The sequence below is a fragment of the Nicotiana sylvestris genome, chromosome 6 (genome assembly GCF_000393655.2).
Source record: "Nicotiana sylvestris chromosome 6, ASM39365v2, whole genome shotgun sequence".
NCBI lineage: Eukaryota > Viridiplantae > Streptophyta > Magnoliopsida > Solanales > Solanaceae > Nicotiana > Nicotiana sylvestris.
In genome coordinates this window covers 68,138,289-68,160,465 of record NC_091062.1, presented here as the reverse complement: position 1 = coordinate 68,160,465, position 22,177 = coordinate 68,138,289, and the positions used below count along the sequence as shown (strand labels likewise).

At 41.1% G+C, this 22,177-nt stretch overlaps 1 protein-coding gene across 1 annotated transcript; it reads right to left on the bottom strand.

The window, feature by feature from the left end:
* Window positions 1-21,073: 21,073 nt before the first annotated feature.
* Window positions 21,074-21,856, bottom strand: LOC138870737 (uncharacterized). The gene is made up of 2 exons (XM_070148572.1): window positions 21,767-21,856; window positions 21,074-21,427 (listed from the first exon to the last, which is right to left on the bottom strand). The coding sequence occupies exons 1-2, from the start codon at window positions 21,854-21,856 to the stop codon at window positions 21,074-21,076; spliced, it is 444 nt and encodes a 147-aa protein (XP_070004673.1).
* Window positions 21,857-22,177: the final 321 nt, after the last annotated feature.

Here is a 22,177-nt window from a genome sequence, read left to right as displayed (position 1 = left end):
GAAAACTATAAATAAGCACATAGGGGTGAGGCAGAAACGTTAAATCAGAACATACCAGTTTCAGGGGAAAACAAGTAAAAACAGTAGTCTGAGAAAAAGTCAAGTTGAAAGCCAAGCAATTCCAAAAGATCTCAAGCAAAAGCAGAGTGTTGAAAGAGTATTGAATTCAAAGCAATATTGCAAGTGTGCAAGTATTGAATTGGAGTTAAGGACTGGTAGTGTGTAGGTCGTGTGAACTGAAGGTGTAAGGTGTCTTAATAGTGCAGAAGGGCAGTCCCTTTAATAGTGCAGAAAGCAAGTAAGAAAGGCAAGGAAATATCATTGAAATCAATCTCCCTTTGGTTAAGGGATTCTGGTTTCAAGGGGTAAAAATTAGTTAAGGAAAGAAGTTTTAATTAAAACCTTTTCAAAGTAGCACAAAGGGGGTAAGTACATAGAAGTTATTTAAGGAAAACAATCAATGGCACAAGGTTTGTGCCAAATATGACAAGGGAATCAATCAAATAGCCAGAAAACCAAAATTACAAGTTCAATTCGAATGAACCAAGTCAGGAAAGGTAAAAGAGGTTCAATCGAAGAAAAATCAGTGACAATTCATCAGCCTTATTAAAGGGATTTCAGAATCAATCACTTAATTGGTGAGAACTTTTGAAAGAGGAATTTCTCATATATAAAGCACAAAGATCAAACAAAAGGATCGTCAGGTTTCTTAGAAAAAGAGTCTAACATTGAAAGTCTTAGAGCCACAAGCAAAAGGGATTCGAGTTCAGTTACAGACTCATAGTGAGTCTGAAAGCCTAGGGTCCCTAATACCACTTGCCAAAGAAACCCCCAAAGCCTAGGGTTTAAAATTGAGTCAGACAATGGAGATGAGAAGGCAGGCCACTTGAGAGGGGCTCAGAAGTCTTTTCCAAAGACATATGAGAGACAAACACACACGATAGAAAGAACACTGATTCAAAGTCATGAGAACATGCTCGAGAAAACTTGGAGTTTAAACAAGTTCAGAAGAAAGAGATGATACAAGCTTTAAACAAAAGTAAATGAAATATGCTTATCAGGAACACAAACAGAACTCAGTAAAGTGAACAAAATCAAAGTACTCAACAATAAACACATATAGCAAAGAATAAGGATTAACAACACGGATTAACATGAGAGCATAAGAGTGACAACAAAATAGAAAAGTCTCGCATAATAGAAAAGAAATAAGAGAGCAAACTCATGTGTAGTAGAAAATAAAACATATGAGCCCAACATAGATAACAACACATAAAGAAAGAACGGAAAGAATCAGAAAGATATTTAAAGAAAGTTTTTCAGAAACCTTAAAATCGAAATTGAACGATTTTAAAAAGGAAATTTGGGGAAAACCTTTAAAATGTCAAATAAATCCCAGACATATCACAGATCTAAGAAAATAGGCGGGTACAGAACCTCAGACGACTTAGAGTTGTAGAGAAAACCCTAACAATGAGAAAGGTCTTGAGGAAAGTCAGATCCTGAGTCGAAAAGACTCATAATGCTTGAATATGCCGGAATAATGGCTGGAGAAGCCATAGATCTACAGATATGAGAAGGATCTAAAGAAGGCCATTGAATTCGGGCTTCAAACCTTGAATAGCTTAGGTCTGATGGTGAGAAAGGATGAGTACAGACCGTCCATGGCCGGAGACGCCATGGATTCTGGTGGAAACATGGTGAGATAAGGTGGGAAACGATTAGGGTTTCAGAGAGGTTCGAGAGAGTTTGAGAGACGAAGAGGGTTCAAAGGCGGCGTCTTGGTGAAATGAAGTAGGTTAAGGGTGGTTTGGGAATTAAAAAAAGGAAAGGGGAGTTTACGGTCGTTGATCAAAATGATCAACGGCCTAGATCAAAAGGGGGCCGGGTGGGTTTTTAAATCGGGTCAGGGGTCGGGTAATTTGGGGATTGGGATGGTTTAATTTGTGGGCGGAATTGGGTCAAATTGAGGGCCAAAATTGAAAGGCGAAAGGGCTGTAATTGAAATAGAAATGGGTTAAGTGTTAAATAGCCTATTTTCACTTTTTATTTTATAAAAATAGTAATAATAATTTTAAAAGTAAATTACAAACACTGAGCCAACAAATACTATATAAATATTAATTTAAAAATACTAGAAATAATTTTATAATTATAAAATGCTACTAATCGTGAAATAGCTATAATTGCAATTACATGCAATTTAGCTTAAAAATATCAAATAGAGTTGTAAAAAATATACAAAAATCACCTTAATTATATTTTGGTGTAAATATGAGAATAAAATAAGTTATTCACCAAGATGATAATCTTGGGAATAATTATTGGATTTTGTACTGCTAAAAATAGAAAATAAATTGATTTTAAAATCTTAAAAATTAGGAAAAAATACCAAAACTCTTGGGCATGCTTATATATGTATGTACATGCTATTTTGAAAGTATATTGTATACAAAAATACATAGGAAAAAATTGGGTATCAACAGCTGTCCCTCTTTACCCGGGAAGGATGAAAGAGTTGTCGGGTAAAGATATGATGGCTAATTTTGACCGAATAAAATGATTTTGAAGTGTTTTGACCAAACTCTGATTTTTGAGCTGCTTACATATCTTTAGCATTATAGGAATCAGGCCATATGTAGTTCGGGATCCATCGACGGAGTATGCCGATGGAGATTTTCGAAAAGCGAACGCGATGTTCAGGTTGAGAAAGGATGGTCAGAGTCTGATAGGCTGTGGGAACTGGAGCGGGATCGCTCCTGCTGAGACGGGCGTTGCTAGCCGGTGTACCTGCAAATGAACAATACCAGCATATATATATATATATTGTGTATAAATTTAAACGTGATGCAAGTTCCCGTTGGACCATGAATGTTGTCTTTGGACGGTTAGGATGACGTCCTCAACCATGATGTCCTGGGCCATAATGCATATGATAAAGGATTCGCAGGCTATGAAATGATGTTCTCGGCCTATGAGGATGGTGCCTCCGAACCATGATGCCTTTGAATAATGATATGCAAAAAATAAAATGGGGTCCTCAGGCCATGGCATGGCGTTCTCGGGCTATGAAAATGGTGCCTCCGAACAATGACGCCTTTGGACAAATTGGCGATCTTTCAGCCCATGAAAATGCAGAAGGTGGCGATCTTTCAACCGATGCAAGACGTATATAAAGGGTGGCGGTATTTCAGCCATGCAAGAGAAATAAGATGGCGGTATTTCGGCCGTGCATGAGGAATAGAGTGGCGATATTTCAGTCGTACAAGAGAAATAAGGTGGCTGTATTTCAGCCATGCAGATGGAGGTAGAGCTTAACCTTGGAAGGCAGAAAGGTAGCCTTATACAATGCAGGAGATGCAGATGGAGGTAGAGCTTAACCTCGGAAGGCAAAAAGGTAGCCTTATGCAATGCAGAAAATGCGGATGGAGACAGAGCCTAGTCTCGGAAGGCAGAAAGGTAGCCTTATGCCATGCAGAGAAATGTAGATAGAGACAGAGCTTAGTCTCGGAAGGCAGAAAGGTAGCCTTATGCAATGCAGAAAATGCAGATGGAGACAGAGCTTAGTCTCGGAAGGCAGAAAGGTAGCCTTATGCAATGCAGAGAAATACAGATGGAGACAGAGCTTAGTCTCGGAAGGCAGAAAGGTAGCCTTATGCAATGCAGAAAATGCAAATGGAGACAGGGCTTAGTCTCGGAAGGCAGAAAGGTAGCCTTGTGCAATGTAGAAAATGCAGATGGAGACAGAGCTTAGTCTCGGAAGGCAGAAAGGTAGCCTTATGTAGAAAATAAAGTCGAATAGTAGTGAAATCTCTTAGCTGATAGATGATAGCTGATAACTGATTACTATATTGTGGCTGCTGTGGATGTCGTGTACGGAAAGAAACTGTAAATAGGTGATGATTCCGAGAGTTGTATTCCCGGGAAGTATGAGTGTATAGATATATCTGATGATTTTACGACTTGAGTGCATGTATCCAAAGAAAAATCGTGAGTTTTGTAAGAGGGGGGGGAGGTCAGTTCGTTTCCCCATGGGCTTCGCTTGTCCTGCTTGGCGTTGTGTATTATTGAGGTACCATTGCTAAACAAAGCAATTTTGATAACAGACATGCATGATTTAGAAAAAATGTAACATAAACACATAATTTAAAATAGTTTTCTTTAGATGAACCGATGAATGCGATGCGGTTCAAGACATTGCAACCTTTCTCGCTCCAGAATTTTGAGGGTCCTCCTTAAATTTCTGCCCTAGTTTACTAAGCTGGTGCTTCTAACGGCTGCATGCGATAAATGGCTGAAATCATCTTCGGAATTTTGAGGGTCCTCCTCAAAATTCTGCCCCATTTTCCAATAGCGGGGGAAATGAAAATTTTATTAAATTGTGACCGAACTCATAAGGCTACCTACGTATCCCCTCTTAAATGGGAATCAGGTCAGGCATAGTTCAAATACATTATACAGGAAATCGTAAGAATTACACATAGTATCGCTTCACTGCATCTGAATTGATCGGCTTCGGCCAAACTTTACTGTTCATTTCTGCAAGTATGAGGGCTCCTCCGGTTAGAACCCGGTGAACCATGTATGGACCCTGCCAGTTGGGAGAGAACTTCCCTTTGGCTTCATCTTGATGCGGGAAAATCTTCTTTAACACCAGCTGCCCCGATGTAAACTGTCTCGGCTTGACTCTTTTGTTGAAGGCTCTGGACATTCTGTTCTGATAAAGTTGACTATGGCAAACTGCATTCATTCTTTTCCCATCTATAAGAGCTAACTGCTCGTAGCGACTCCTTACCCATTCTGCATCGTCAAGTTCTGCTTCCTATATGATTCTCAAAGAGGGAATTTCTACCTCGGCGGGAATGACTGCTTCTGTACCATAAACCAACATATAGGGAGTTGCCCCGGTTGATGTACGAACTATGGTGCGGTATCCCAATAAAGCAAATGATAACTTTTCATGCCAGTGCTTATGTTTCTCTATCATTTTCCTTAGTATCTTCTTGATATTCTTATTGGCGGCTTCTACAGCTCCATTCATCTGAGCTCTGTAATCCGTAGAATTCTTGTGTTTGATCTTGAAGATTTCACACAGGGCTTTCATCAGGTCACCATTGAGATTGGAACCATTATCAGTGATGATTGACTCCGGAATTCCGAACTGATAAACAATACGGTCGCAGACAAAATCTGCTGCCACTTTCTTAGTCACTGCTTTGTACGATGCTGCTTCAACCCATTTGGTGAAATAATCAATTACCACTAGAATGAACCTGTGCCCGTTTGATTTGGCAGGCTCGATAGGTCCGATAACATCCATTCCCCAAGTGGCGAACGACCATGGCGAGCTTGTTGCAGTAAGCTCGCTTGGAGACACCTTTATCACATCTGCATGTATCTGACAGCGATGGCATTTTCGGATATACTGGATGCATTCCGTTTCCATAGTCATCCAAAAATAACCAGCTCGGATTATTTTCTTGGCCAATACAAAGCCGTTCATATGTGGTCAGCAGGTCCCCGCATGAATTTCCTCCAATAATCTAGATTCTTCCTTTGCGTCAACACACCTTAGTAATCCCAAATCAGGAGTCCTCCTACACATGATTCCTCCGCTACGAAAAAAGTTGTTAGATAGTCTCTGAAGTGTGAACTTCTGAGTAGGATTTGCGAGTTCTGGATATTCACCCTTCGTCAAATATTCCTTGATATCATGAAACCAAAGTTTTCCGTCTGCTTCTTATTCTACATGAGCACAGTAAGCTGGTTGATCATAGATCTTTACCGGAATAGGATCAATGAAGTTCTTGTCTGGGTGCTGTATCATGGAGGATAGGGTAGCCAATGCATCGGCAAACTCATTCTGAACTCTGGGAACATGTTGGAACTTTGTCTTTGTGAACCTCTTCCTCAACTCCTGTACATGATGTAGATAAGGGAGTATCTTGGAGTTCCTTGTTTCCCATTCTTCTCGGACCTGATGTATAAGCAGGTATGAATCTCCGATCACTAGTAATTCCTAAATGTTCATGTCAATGGCCAGCTTGAGCCCTAAGATGCAGGCTTCGTACTCGGCCATGTTGTTGGTGTACGAGAACCTGAGATTGGCAGATACCAGATAATGCTGACCGGTTTCTGATACTAGGACTGCTCCTATGCCAACTCCTTTGAAATTTGCTGCTCCATCGAAAAACATTCTCCAACCATCATAGGATTCTACAATATCTTCCCGTATGAAAGATACCTCTTCATCAGGAAAATACGTCTTTAGAGGCTCATATTCTCCATCCACGAGATTTTCAGCAAGATGATCTACCAGTGCTTGTCCTTTGATTGCCTTCTGAGTCACGTAAATAATGTCGAATTCACTCAACAGGATTTTCCACTTGGCTAGCTTGCCAGTGGGCATGGGCTTCTGAAAGATGTACTTCAAATGATCCATTCTTATATGAGATAAGTAGTATAGGCACAGAAATAGTGTGTTCTAATAGAGAATACTGGGCCTCGTACGGGGTGAACTTCTTGCTGAGATAATAGATGGCCTGCTCCTTTCTTCCCGTTTCATCATGCTGCCCCAGAACACAACCAAAAGCTTCATCCAATACTGCAAGGTAGAGTAATAGAGGTCTACCCGGCTCGGGCAGGACCAAAATTGGCAGCGTTGACAGGTATTCCTTGATTCTGTCAAAGGCTTTTTGACAATCATCAATCCATTTGGTAGCGGCGTCCTTCTTCAACATCTTAAAGATTGGCTCACAAATAATAGTGGATTGAGCTATGAACCAGATGATGTAGTTGAGTCTTCCCAAGAAACTCATAACCTCTCTTGTTCTTCGGTGGTGGCAATTCTTGGATGGCTTTGACCTTTGACATATCCAGTTCTATTCGTCGGCGACTCACAATGAACCCAAGTAGTTTTCCGGCCGGAACCCCGAATGCATACTTGGCGGGATTCAGCTTCAAGTTGTACCTTCTTAGTCTGTTGAAGAATTTCCTCAGATTTTCCATGTGGTCAGTGGCTCTCTTGGATTTGATGATGACGTCATCTACATACACCTCGATCTCTTTGTGTATCATGTCATGGAAAATAGTAGTCATGGCCCTCATGTAGGTGGCCCCAACATTCTGTAACCCAAACGACATCATCTTGTAACAACACATCCCCCACGACATAATGAAAGCCGTTTTCTCCGCGTCTTCCTCATCCATCCATATATGATGATACCCAGAAAAATAATCAATGAACGACTACAGTTCATGCTTGGCGCAATTGTCAATTAGAATGTGTATGTTCGGCAAGGGGAAGTTGTCTTTAGGACTGGCCCGATTGAGATCCCGGTAGTCGACATAGACTCTAACCTTCCCATACTTCTTCGGCACTGGCACAATATTGGCTAACCATGTGGGATACTCTACTACCCTGAGAACTTGGCTTTGACTTGCTTGATGACTTCTTCCTTGATTTTCAAACTCATGTCAGGTTTGAACTTCCTAAGCTTCTGTTTTACTGGTGGACATGTTGGATCAGTTGTCAGTTTGTGAGCTATAATAGATGTATTGAGACCAGTCATGTCATCATAAGACCAGGAGAATATGTCCTCATATTCCCTTAGAAATTCCGTGTACTCTTTCTTTTCTGATGGTGACAGATGAACACTAATGCGCATTTCTTTGACATTTTCTGCATCTCCCAGGTTGACAACCTCAGTTTCGTCCAGGTTAGACTTAGGTCTGTTCTCAAAATTCTCAACCTCTTTAACAACCTCTTCTGGTATATCATCTTCTTCTAAGTCTATATCCATTTGTTGCGTTGTCTTTTTGCATGTCACAATCGTCGGTTCATCAAGATAAGTAATAGTAATGCTAGCGAAAAATAAAGATAATGCATAGTGCTTTGTTCAGCCTTGCTACCCCGAAGCTTTCCGGGCCCTGGTGGTTCTGATGGACCAATTGTTGAGGCATGCTCCTCGGCTCACAGCTTGCATAGAAGGGCCTTCCTCCCCCTCCTCCTCAAAAATGACACAACAGTCCATATTGTTATCTTCCAAAAACAAATTCCTCATCGCTGCCGGTGCTTCCTCTTCTTTCGACCCATATATGACATCGGCTGGCCGGAAGGTCTGCTCTAAGTGAGGTATCAGATTCTCCAGCGGGTAGTAGGGACTGCGCCATGGTGGCAACCAGTGGTTGAACTCCTCCCAAGTGTATTCATATCCCAAACCGAAAGTAGTACCATGTTTTTTCAACTTGATAGGCTTAGCGATTCCTTGGAGATTCTTGCCAAGTCCCTTGCCAAGTTCGTATCCACACCAATTCAGTATACTTTCAATTTTGTTATCCCACCATTTATACTTATCCACGACGTTGACTCGCTCAATGTGATGGTAGGTTTCTCTGCCTTTCTTCCGATTTCTTGGATGGTCTGGCGACTGTATATGGGATTGCTACCGTCGCCATGAATAATTACCTCTTGGTGATTCCACTCGAATTTCACTGCTTGATGTAGGGTTGATGTTTCAGCTCCAGCTGCATGAATCCATGGTCGTCCCGACAACAAGTTGTATGATGCTGGTACGTCTATTACTTGAAAGTCAACATCGAATCAGGTAGGCCCCATCTATAAACACAGGCTAATCTCCCCAATAGTGGACCTTTGGGAACCGTCGAAGGCTTTGACTTTGATGGCCCCGACTTTGATTTAATGCAGACCCTTCCCTAATGTTCTGAGAGTCACAAATGGATAGATATTGAGGCTGGACCCTTCGTCAATCAGGATTCTAGTGATGAAATAATCTTCGCACTGCATAGTGATGTGCAATGCCTTATTGTGGCTTATCCCTTTAGGTGGCAGCTCATCTTCGTGGAAAGTGATTTTGTGACTCTCCAATACTTGCCCTACCATGTTTGTCATTTCTCCTTCAGTTATGTTTCTGGGCACATATGCCTCGTTCAACACCTTCAATAAGGCATTCTTATGTATGTCAGAGCTTTGTAGTAGAGCCAAGATAGAGATTTGGGCTGGCGTTTTTTTCAACTTATCAATGACCGAATACTCTTTGGCTTGTATCTTCCTCCAGAGATCATCAGGCCCAGTTTCAGTGATGGTTGGTCATCCAGAGGCCTGCTTACTGGACTCAACTAGATGTTCTGAAGTATAAACCATGCCGGTTCTTGTCATACCCTATGCTGCAATTTCTTCTCCAGTTTTGGTTTTCCCTTTCCTTCTCACCTCGGCGGTGTAATCCCATGGGCACCCTTGCTTTGGGAGGTAATACAACAACATCAAATGGTACAGGTGCCTTTGGGGACCCAAACTCGACCTCAATAGGCCCTGACATCTTTGCAGAAGAAGGTGCTTTGAACTTAAGTGGTATGGACATGTTCATTTCGGCGTCTCCAGAAGGTTGCATCTGGACCACAATCGGGTTAAGGGTGACTGTTGGTTTCTTTGGCTCGTCACCTTCAGCGATTAGTCCAATCGACCCTTTGGGGTCCCAATTGTCTTCTAACTCAATCATGTGAACATCTCCACCCTTGTGGTCTGGTAGAGGGTTGTTATGGACATTTGGAGCTCCTTAGCCACAATGATCTTGTTGTCAATTAAAGCTTGAATCTTATCCTTCAAAGAGCGTCACTCATCAATGGTATGCCCCTCCATGCCGAATGGTATGCACAGGTTTTATTTGGGTTGACCTATTGGGAGGGTTTTTCGGGGTTTATAGTAGGGATAGGGGTGACGTAACCAGCAGCTTTGAGCCTTTCATATAGCTGGTCGATAGGTTCGGCAATGGTGGTATACTGTTTTGGGGGTCTGCGGTCGAAGTTTGGTTGGGGTCTAAGGAAATTTTGGCGAGGGGGAGGTGATTGATAGTGGGCTTGTTGGGTGTTGTAGGCTTGGTAGACAAGTGCGGGTTGAGAGTATCTGGGCGAAATGGGCTGATATGTGGGAGATGGAGATGATTGGTAAGTAGGCGGTGGAGTTTGGTAAGAGGGCAAGAGTGCTTGGTAATTTGAGGTAGGATGATATGTGAGTGGAGGTAATGGGTAGGTTTGGTATTTGATTGGGGACTTTGTTCTCTGTGCAACCATCACGGCACTCACATCCCTTTTCTTGGACGTGCCACCAGACTGTAGAGCCTTGTTGGTGGCCTTTAATGCTTCAAAGTTTGTGACCATACCACTTTTAAAGTCGGCCTTTCCCCTAGCTTAATGATGTCGGAAAATTTCTAGCCTTCAATCAACATGAACCTCTCATAATATTGTGGGTCTTGAGCCCGGACGAAAAACCTATTCATTTGTTCTTCTTCTAAAGTCGGCCTGACCTTAGCAACTTCTGATCTCCAACGAGTAGCGCACTCGCAGAATGTCTCCATAGGTTTCTTCTTTAAGTTCTGGATGTAGAACACATCTGGCGCATTCTCCGTGTTGAATCTGAATCTGTCCATGAAATCGGACGCCATATTTACCCAATTCGGCCACTTCTTTGGGTCTTGGCTAATGTACCAAGATAGAGCATCCCCTTTCAGGATTCTCATAAAGAGCTTCATGCAAATTTTTTCATCCTTTCCTACTCCGACCAGCTTGTCGCAGTATGTCCTCAAATGAACTCTGGGATCCCCGGTGCCATCGAACATCTCGAACTTGGGAGGTTTGTACCCCTCGGGCAGTTCGACATCTGGCAGAATGCAAAGGTCTTCGTAATTCAATCCCTCGATCCCCTTGCTTCCTTCAACACCCTAAACTCTGCTAGTCAGCTTCTTGAGTTCCACAGCCAGATTCTTGATAATAAAGTCTTTGTCATCAGACTCAGGTGTGTTTGAAATAGGTTGAGTATAGTGTGATATGGTTTCCACATAGATGGGGGTGTTGTGGAGATGATCATTTGTGGAGTTTAGTGGCTCAGGGGTGAGCAGTGGGGTGTTGTTTGAAGTGTGGCATGTGTTGCAGTGGTGATGGGGAGCGAGTTGGTTTTGTGGTTTCGGGATGTTTTGTGGAGGTGTGGGGTTTTGAGTGTTGGGAAATTTGACATCTGGGGTGGTGAGGAAAAACGACAAGCTTGCCAAGTTCCGAACTTGGTCCAGTTCTTCCTGAAATTTCAACAACTTTTGCTCGAGCTGTGAGGCAATTTCCTCTACCCTTTCAACTGAGTTCTCCTGTGTGATGTTGCTCAAATCTTCCATTTTTCCCTTGTTCTTGTTTCTGATAGGACTCGAAGGAGGCAGAGGGCCCTTAGATCTTGTGGAGTATGATAACGATGCCAGAGTGCACGAACTAACCTTTGGGGAGGGGAATAAAAAAAAACAAAGGTAGCAAGTTAGTACGGGTTGTAAGGAAAAGAAGTTGCGATATTTAAACACATAGTGCGAGAATATAATTCGTTTCCTAATTTGGGAGCCTCGTTGTGCCCGAGGTAGGCCTAGCGACACGTTGATTTGGAGAACTTATAATGCTAAATGCCTCATTTTATTGATAAAAATAAGACGAATCCCAAAACGATACTAAAAATAGTAGAAAATAAAATGTCACTAATGGCCATTGGCCTTATTACATTCTTAAAGGAAAAGAAAGGACTCCTAGCTACTTGGTCCCAGAAGGACATTCTTCAGGTTGAATGTTTTCATTGATCAGATCCTCTAGCTCGCGCAGATTTTCTAGTAAAAATGCCTTCGCCAGGCGTTCTCCTTTGCCTTCCTCAGCGTTTTGACAGTCGGTAACTCTTTTCCTCACTTTCCCTTCCAACTCCAGCAAACTATATTCCAGATATTCTAGCTTCTCCCTAGCCCTGGTGACTCTCTCTTTCCATTCGTTGATTTGGTTACTTGATGGGAGGTTCCTCCACCAGGTCAGCAAGAGTGAGGGTATGTTGACCATACCAAAGTCGGGAACTTTGTCATTCATTTCTGCAAAACAAAAGGGTGAGGCCTACTTCTGACAGATTCGGCTATTAAATATCAACAATTAGCATGAGCAGCATTTAGTTCTTCAAATAAATGCACAGACATGGTAGCGTCCGTTAGGGTTCCAAGGGAACCCAGTGAACTTTGGACAAGGCTATCTTAAAGTTTCATTACGCGGACAACATAACTGACTCGGCTAGGTTTGACAGTGATGCATGCACAATTGAACAGAGTAAGGTTTCTATGGGGTATTAGACTGGTACCCTTGAGCGGACAACTCAAGAGGGAAAGGCATGGAACCGTCGACTGCAACGTTGATCGACTGGTTTTACCGCAAATGCGCCTTTGCCAAATTTAGGGGTGATAATATTGGAAAGGCGCAACCACTCATTATAAGCGTTGCTATGGTATTTTGTTTGCCACGAGTGGAATATGATGTTGAATATGCAATTACAAGAATGAAACAAGTTGTCACGTATTTGCACGTTCATAAAGTAATGATTACAATAATTGCTCATAATTACAACGGCATTGAAGGAAAGCGGTAAAAGAAAGCATTAAAGAAAAGAAACAAAGAGCCAAGTCAGTTTCATAGTAGAAAAGAGGTAAAGACATTAAATAAAGATAATAAAGAAGCAGTGAAGTCACAAGTAACATGAGATGTGTCACACCTTATTTTTTACCACACCCCCGGAAGAGTGTTGTATAAGGGAGTTTTTTCCAATTTAAGTGACAATCGAAATGGGATTTATTATTAAAAGATTCAGAGTCTCCACTTAGGAGATTTATGGTGTCTCAAGTCACCGGTTCCAATCCCGAATCGAGGAAAAGATTGACTCTGTTTAACAGTCCGCGAACCAGAAATCCGGGTAAGGAATTTTGTTAACCCGGGAGAAGGTGTTAGGCACTCCCGAGTTCCATGGTTCTAGCATGGTCGCTCAACTCTTATATTCGGCTTAATTATCTGATTTTAGTACATGTTCAAACCTATGTGAATTTTCAACCTTAACCGCTTTTATTCATTTTTAGGAAAATTGCAACGTTATTAAAACACGTCTTGAACCACGTTACATAAATGCACCCGTGGTCTTTGACATATTTTAATATCATTGAGATTTGGATTTGGGTCACATAAATGCGCACTCGAGTTTAAGAAGGTAAATTATTAAAAGAACGCGCCTACAACAACTACGCGTTTTAACTTTGTGAGGACCATGGATAATTTGCTAAATGGCGCGCCTCGAGTTCTAAGGATTAAAAGAAATTGTTAAATGCAGGCCACACATCTTGTGATTTATTTGGCATGACTCGCCCCAATTCTGATTTTAAACGAGAGTCCAAACTAAACCTTAAAGTGCCATAAGATATTTGTCCTTAATATAGCATGCTCTCAAATTCATTTAAGGAATCTATTTAATTTATAAAAAAACTAATTGAATTTCTGATCTACTTTTATACTAAACTAATATGAAATTTTAAAGCCATATAACTATTAGCAATAGAACCCAGGCTTGATTGTCAAGCGAGTTTAAGCCAGCTGGGGTCCAATGACCAATTGCCAATAACTTGAACGGGACATGAGAATGCAATTGGGCTCAACTTAAAGCCCAAACTAAAAGAAAAGCTTGCCGAGAAAGGGAAAATTCTGTATAACGGGATTAACAGTATTAAGCTCCTGCAATATATGATAAAATAATCCCTATTTACCGACAACATTACATTCATGCTCAAGCAATTCTGATTCCCAAAGTGATTTTAAAATTCCCAAGCTCAAAATAACAGTATACTCGTCGGGGAAATAGACTCCCAATACTACAAAGTTAAATCACAAGTCTGAAGCAAATATTATTCATAGATTCAAGTGTTGATGACAAGGAGGCAGAATCGAGCTACTTTCAATTGAATACAGTCCTAAAATTAATCACAAGCAGTTGTATTGAACTCTAAACCTTAAACCAAGCTTTTCAACAGAATTCCCAACATCAGACAATTAATGCTTCACCTCTATTGTTCACTAGCCACACAACAGACTTGGAAGCCGTTTAAACCCAGCAGGTAAAAAACAAACACAAAATTAACTTGGAATCAAGCACCACCACTCAGCTCACATGTTATTCAACTAAATCAAGTCCACACCCCAACAGCCCAAGGCTAGATACAATAGCAGGGACTCAGTTATTACACTAGAAAGCAATTAGGAAATATTGTAAATGTAGAAATAAATCACCAGGTAATTCAGGGAAATACAATTAAACTATAAACAGAATACTCGATGTCATGCTTTTGAACATCCATTTTCATTTCATGCTTCAAACTTGCTTCACATCTAGTATAGTCCATGAATGTATACCTGGTAACAAATGGCAAGACAAAAGAATGGAAAGCTGAGTTAAGATTAGAACAAAAGCAACATCAGTAGCAGACTCAAAGTAGAGGATAAAATCACAGCAAAATCAGCTTCAAAAGCACAGTAGACCCAAAACCAGACAACTCCCAAAATAAGCTTTGAAATCCCAGAAAACTCAGACCATTTCTTACTCGGATTCAAGAATTTATGGTTTTCAAGGGCTCTAGCTAAATGAAAGACCAGAAATCCAACAGATCGGCCAAATTTTGAACAGTTTCAAACAAAAAATGCAGAGAATTTAGTATTGTTTTCTGGAGTTAGCCATTTCAAATTTTCAAAAAAAATTTCTTCAATTTTGGGTCCTCCTTGAAGGGCAAGAAATGATGCCTTTATAGGCAAGAAAGTAGGGCAGCCTCAGCTTTTAGTTTTTGCACTTTGATCCTTTTCTAATTTTTGTTTTAGCTAAAATGTCCTTAGTTAAAAATCAGTATTGCAAACAAATCCCCTCCCCATCTTCCTAGAAGCTTCCCCATGTAGTTACAAAGAGATTCCCAAGCCTAGACTACCCAAATTACCCTTTAATGACCCTGTTATTACCTGAAGAGACCGGATAGAGCATGGGTTAAATTGACCCAAATCAATTTGGTATGGGTCTGTATATCGAGATCTTGGACTCCAAATTTTAGGATCCAAGTCCAATTTAATTTTGACAAACCCAAATTCCTAAATCAACAGACAAACTTTATCGGCCTAAGTGACCTACCAAGTCATAAAGACTCATGAGGTCTTGGGCTCAAAGGAAAAATAAAAGAAGTTCGAACAAATCTAACACAAAAATGGAATCTCTTTAATTAAATAAGTTAATAGTAACATGCATAAAGAACATGACCCTGAAGAACTAGGAAGAAACAAGAAAGAAACCAGAAGAAAAGAAAGAAGTAGAAGATAAGAAAAATGACGAAAAAGAAAGGAAGGAATGATTAAACAAAAGAAAAGAGAGGATACATACAAAACTCGGACAGTAAAAACTGAACTTGAGTCTTCAAACCTTCCAATTCTCGGCTTAATTTGATATTAATCGCATGTTCTTATCAAGAACATACGAATAAAAACAAACTAGACCTAAAATCTACATTGAAATCTCGATTCAAATGTTTTGGGATTTTAGGGTTCAAACTTGGATTCAAGATTCGACGGGGTCTAGGGTGATTCGAAGGCAGTGGTTTAGATAATCTGAACGAGAAATGTATGGGGGTTTTAAGGTGTAAATTTGGGGTTAATTGGACAAGTTAAGGTTTCAGCCACTCTCTTTGATGCGAGATTCAAGAGGCTGGGTTGAGATTTGAGAGTGGGGATTTGGAGATTTGGAAAGAGGAGAAGGAGGAGAATCAGTGGTGTAAAAATGGGGTCGCTTGGCGCCAGCGGAGACGATTTCCGGCAGGCGGTTCACGGTGGAGGCGATGAGGGTTCGGCGAAAGAGATGAAATGGGGTAGGGGTCTGGTGGGGAGGGGGTGGCTGGTTCGGACATATATATATATCAATAAGACCCCTAGTTCCCAGCCGTTGGATCTAAATGAAATCAACGACTGGGATTCACACTCATCAAAACGGGGTCGTTTAGTTTAGTGGGAGGGGGGAACCGGATGAGGAAGGGTCTGGGCCGGGTTTTCACTGGGTTTCGGGGTGAAATTGTTTGGTCCTGGGGTTTGCAGCCCAAACCAGCCTCTATTTCCTTTTCATTTATTTTCTTTTCTTTTTTTCTTTCTTCTCTTCTTTTTTTTTTCCTTTTCTTTTAGTGTCTTTTAAATTAAAATTAAAAATAATCCTATTACATAAATTAACTCTACATAACAATTAACACAAATAATTAATAACCAAATCCAAAGGGAAACTACCAAAATTCGAAAATTAAAATTAAAAGTGCAAAATAGACTATATATATTATTTTTTTGATTTTCCACTTTTATAAAACCACTAAATTACTAATTAATTCAATAATGCAAAAATTAGATCCTAAATGCGAATGCAGCGTATTTTTGTGTTTTTTCGTTAATTAAACAATTATCAGAAAATGCCACAAAATCCTCAAAAATTGCAAATAATGAAAAGAAATTATTTTGTTTTGAATTTATGGGAGTAATTCATATATAGGGGAAAAATCACGTGCTCACAGCTGCCCCTCTTTGCCCGGAAATAGGAAGAGTTTTCGTGCAAAGATAAAGTGAGCGGATATGAGCGATTTTTGCCCGTTTGAATACTCCGTGGGAAGCATTTTTGAAAGATTTGAATGCACCCTGCTTCTGAGGTTGCCTACATATCCTTGGCTATAAAGGAATCAGGTCAGTGTAGTTCGTGAAGTTTCGATAGTTGGGACTACCATGAAGCTATGGTTTCACTGTTGTTGTTGTTGCTGCTACTGCTTGCCGCATCCCCTTATTACACCATGTCAAAAATAAAAGAAGCTATACTAGAATATGATCTATGTGTTTACAAGAGATGCTATCTATATCTTCAAACTTGCTCTTGTGGTTCTTGTTGCCTTGTTGACTTGTATTCTTCCGGTGGAATCCCTTTGTTGTCGCCTTGAGTTATAATCTGAGATGTTTTCCTTTTCTCCAGGTGGATGCTTGACTGCTGCACTTGAATGTATTCCCTTCTCTCCAGGCGGGCTCCTGATTGCTGAACTTGAAATGTATGCCCTGCTCTCCAGGCGGGCTCCTGACTGCTGAACTTGAAATGTATTCCCTGCTCTCCAGGCGGGCTCCTGACTTCAACAAAATAGGCAAAACAAAGAAAATTTTCTGCCCCTGTTTGGGTATCTAGGCACACATGTAAGTATAAAACGGATCACATTACCAAATATCAATAAGAATTTGAAAGCTAAAACTTGAATTGTACTCCCTTGTTCTTCAGGCGGGCTCCTGACTACTGACTTGAAATATATTCCCTGCTCTCCAGGTGGGCTCCTGACTTCTAGCTTGACATGTATTCCCTGCTCTCCAGGCGGGCTCCTGACTTCTAACTTGAAATGTATTCCCTGCTCTCCAGGCGGGCTCATGACTTCTAACTTGAAATGTATTCCCTGCTCTCCAGGCGGGTTCCTAACTTCTAACTTGAAATGTATTCCCTGCTCTCCAGGCGGGCTCCTGATTTCTAACTTGAAATGTATTCCCTGCTCTCCAGGCGGGCTCCTGATAGCTGAACTTGAAATGTATTCCCTGCCCTCCTGGCGAGCTCCTGACTTCTGAACTTGAAATGTATTCCCTACTCTCCAGGCGGGCTCCTGACTTCTGAACTTGAAATGTATTCCCTGCTCTCCAGGCGGGCTCCTGACTGTTGACTTGAATGTATTCCCTACTCTTCAGGCGGGCTCCTGATTTCAACAAAATGACAAAAATAGAGGAAATTTTTCTGCCCCAGTATGGGTATCTGGGAACATTACCAAATATCAATAAGAACTTGAAAACTAAAAACTTGAATTGTACTCCCTTGTTCTCCAGGAAGGCTCCTGACTGCTGAACTTGAATGTATTCCTTGCTCTCCAGGCTGGCTCCTGACTGCTGAACTTGAATGTATTCCTTGCTCTCCAGGGGGGCTCCTGACTTCTGAACTTGAAATGTATTCCCTGCTCTCCAGGCGGGCTCCTGACTTCAACAAAATGACAAAAATAGAGAAAAGTTTTCAGCCCCAGTTTGGTGGCTGGGCACAGATGTGAGTGTAAAACTAATCATATTACCAAGTATTACTAAGAATTTGAAAGCTAGGTCCCATTATTTAGGGGGGTCCTGACAATTCTTACCTAAACGATAATTTTAAATCTAAGTTATATTTTCTAAAGGTGTGACTTCTGCTAAATCTTGTTATCTAAGAGGGTCTTTAAACTACTCCCCATTATCCAGGAGGAACTTGAAAATCAATGGTCAAGTTTTATCTTAAGGGTGACAACTTTCATGTCTGAATTATACTACCCTACAACAGAGTCTACGCTAAATGTTGTTATCTAATTGAAATCTTAAAGCTAAGTCCCGTTATTCAGGAGGGTCCTGGAAACTCCTAATTGAATCATATCTCGAACATGCAAACTTCTAAGCTAACTTATATTCCTTTGGGATACATTTATGCTAGATTATGCTATTTCTGAACTTTAAACTATGTCCCATTTTTCAGGAGGGTCCTGAGAATCAAAAATCAAACCTGCTTGGTGACTGCCTTTCTCCACGGAGGGTTTCTTCGAAATAACCAAAAAATTTTGCCCCTATTTTAATCAAAGAAAAATTTGTCAGTTTAAAATGTGGTGGTTAGTTGATGGCATTCTTGTTGCAGGTCTCTCCTCTGCATTGTTTTGTTTTGACTGGCTTCCCGCACTAGCCCTGGTCCGCTTGATTTTCCGACTGACTTTCAAAACCCCATAACTTTGGATAACCTGAGTGTTCTATACCCGAACTATTGTTTCACACCTCTAACCCCTTTAACTGAACCTCTGCATCTCCCATGAAATTACCAAATCATTTTGCCAATGGAACTCTTGCTGGCACTTTATCCCATTTTACATCATGCTATATTTGGTATGCTCTGGCCGCACTGTGCTTTGCAATCTTGAAGCTGGTAGCGAGGTTTGAAATTCCTGTTTATTTGCTTAAACAGAACTGACATTGGGAACATCTTAGAGAAATAAACCAAAAAGAAATGAAATGCAATGACTTTCAGAGTTAAGGATAAGGAAATCCAAAACTGGAAGACTATGAAGAGAAAAAGAAAAGAGACTTATCTGAGTGGAACAACTGGTACCAATGATCATGACATGCATTTTGGATTAATCGGCCCAATCTGTCCAAACAATCAACTTCCAGTTGCCACACTTTGTTTACCCAGAATTCCCATAACCTGATTTCTTCACCCAAATCCCGACCTTGTTCATTCTGCGGTGCCTTGAAAGGTTTTCACCAGCAGACCTCTCTCATTCGTTCATCTGTCAACTCACTTTTGCCTTACGGTTCCCGTGAGGGTTTTCACCAATAAGACTCTCTCATTTTTATTTCTCTCAGCTCTCGTCGCCTTACGATGCCCGCGAGGGTTTTCACCAATAAGACTCTCTCATTTTTGATTTCTTCTCCTAGTTGGACCAGAGTGTTGCCCCTGACATGAACCACCTCTACCTTCTCGACTTGGCATTTCTCGAAGACTGATCAGAAGGTCTTTCTTTAGACCGTAATGTGGCTTTTGGATGGGATTAAAAAGAAAGGGTATAAAAAGCTCAAAACAATTTAAATGGGTTCAAAATTACAACTTTCGGAATCATATTTCTGATAACAACCACAACTTCTGTCCCAGTTTCTTATTTGGGGACTTTTGGATTTTTACTTTGATGGGACTGAACCGTGAGGCTGCCTACGTATCCTTAAAAGGAATCAGGTCGAACGTAGTTCATGTCATAGAAATTACTTTGTTGTTGTGATTTTTCTTTTCTCTCTTCTTTTTTCATTATTTTCTTTCTCTTTCATTCTTTCTTTCTCTTTTCATTCTCTTTTCATTTTTCTTTCTCTTTTCATTCTTTTCTCTTTTTCTTACTTATCTTTTACGCTTGTATTTCCGATATTTGCTACTGATTCCAAAAGAGGGGCATGAAAGAAAATAAATAAGGCTCAAAATGGGGTGACAAGAGATAAAGTGTTTAGATAGCAGAACAAAATGCCTTCGTCATTTCAATATTCGAAACATGCCAAATACAAACAAGTGCAATCAAACAAATAAATTATACATAGTATCTCTTGACCACATCGGAATTGATGACCATTTCTACGCACTTGCCTTCTATATCTGTTAAATACAAAGCACCATTTGACAACACTCTAGTTACGATGAATGGCCCCTGCCAGTTTGGAGCGAACTTGCCTTTGGCCTCAGCCAGATGAGGAAGGATGCGTTTCAATACTAACTGACCCACCTCAAACTTTCGTGGACGCACCTTCTTATTTTATGCTCTTTCCATTCTCTGTTGATACAACTGGCCGTAACACACTGCTGCCAATCTTTTCTCATCGATCAAACTCAATTGTTCCAAGTGGATATTGACCCACTCATCATCATCAATCTCTACCTCCGCGACAATTCGAAGGGATGGAATTTCCACTTCTGCGGGTATCACTGCTCCGGTGTCATACACCAACAAATAAGGAGTCGCCCCTACTGAAGTACGGACAGTAGTGCGATAACCCAGCAATGCAAACGGCAGCTTTTCATGCCACTGCCTAGAACCTCCACCATTTTTCGAAGTATCTTCTTTATGTTCTTGTTGGCTGCCTCGACTGCTCCATTCTCCTTGGGATGGTATGGGGTGGAATTGTGATGTGTAATCTTAAACTGTTGACACACCTCTTTCATCAGATGACTATTGAGATTAGCACCGTTATCTGTAATGATTACCTTCGGTATCCCATACCGGCAAATGATATTTTAGTGCACAAAATTAACCACCGCCTTCTTGGTTACAGACTTGAATGTTTTAGCCTCAACCCACTTCGTGAAATAATCTATGGCCACCAGAATGAGCCTGTGCCCGTTCGATACTGATGGCTCAATCGGCCCAATGACATCCATGCCCCATGCAACAAAAGGCAACGGTGCAGACATCGTGTGTAATTCAGATGGTGGAGAATGAATCAAATCTCCATGCACTTGGCACTGATAACATTTAAGCATGAAACTGATACAATCTCACTCCATAGTGAGCCAATAATAACCTGCCCGGAGAATCTTCTTTGCCAGCAAATACCCACTCATGTGCGGTCCACAGAATCTAGAATGTACTTCAGTCATAATAGTTGTGGCCTACCTAGCATCTATGCATCTCAACAATCCAAGATCTGGAGTTCTTTTGTACAACACTCCTCCACTGAAGAAAAATTTACTTTCCAACCATCGAATTGTTCTCTTTTGATCACCTGTGGCTTGTACGAGATACACTCCCATCCTTATGTACTCCTTGATGTCGTGAAACCAAGGCTCCCCATCGAGCTCTTCTTCCACCACATTACAATAAGTATACTGATCGTGGACTTGAATATACAAAGGGTCCACACAAGCCTTATCTGGGTAATGTAACATTGACGCTAGAGTAGCCAAAGCATCAGCGACCTCATTTTGAATCCTCAAAATATGCCTGAACTCTATTGATTGGAATCGCTGACAGAGATCATGTAAACATTGTCGATACGGTATGAGTTTTAAATCCCGTGTTTCCCACTCTCCCTGAATCTGGTGCACCAGAAGGTCCGAGTCACCCAAGACCAAAACTTCCTGGACACCCATATCCACAGCCATCCTCAAACCCAAAATGCATGCCTCGTACTCAGCCATGTTGTTAGTACAGTAGAACCGAAGCTGAGCCGTAACAGGTTAATGATGCCCTGTTTCAGAAACAAGTACCTCTCCTATCCCAATGCCTTTCATTTTAGCGGCCCCATCAAAGAAAAGTTTCCATCCTATCCTTTTACTCTATTCCAACTCTTCAATGCGCATTACCTCTTCATCAGGGAAATACGTCTTCAAAGGTTCGTATTCTTCATCCACGGGATTCTCAGCCAAATCATCGGCCAACGCTTGTGCTTTCATCGCAGTCCAGGTCACGTAGACAATGTCAAATTTTGTGAGCAAGATCTGCCACTTTGCGAGCCTTCCCGTGGGCATAGGCTTCTGGAAGATATACTTCAACAGATCCAAGCGAGAGATGAGGTAAGTAGTATAAGATGGCAAATAATGTATCAGCTTCTGGGTTACCCAAGTTAGGGCGCAACACGTCCTCTCAAAATGAGTGTACTTAACCTTGTAAGATGTGAACTTCTTGCTGAGATAATATATGGCCTGCTCCTTCCTGCCAGTGATGTCATGCTGTCCCAGCACGCATCCAAATGAATTGTCCAAGACTGTCAAATA

What these genes read in the sequence shown, in the direction of transcription:
- LOC138870737 (XM_070148572.1), bottom strand. Translation starts at nt 21,856, where the DNA reads ATGAAAGCACAAGCGTTGGCCGATGATTTGGCTGAGAATCCCGTGGAT. An exon ending in CGTATTTCCCTGATGAAGAG is followed by an intron (nt 21,428 to 21,766) that starts GTAATGCGCATT and finishes GATCTCTGTCAG; the next exon opens with CGATTCCAATCAATAGAGTT.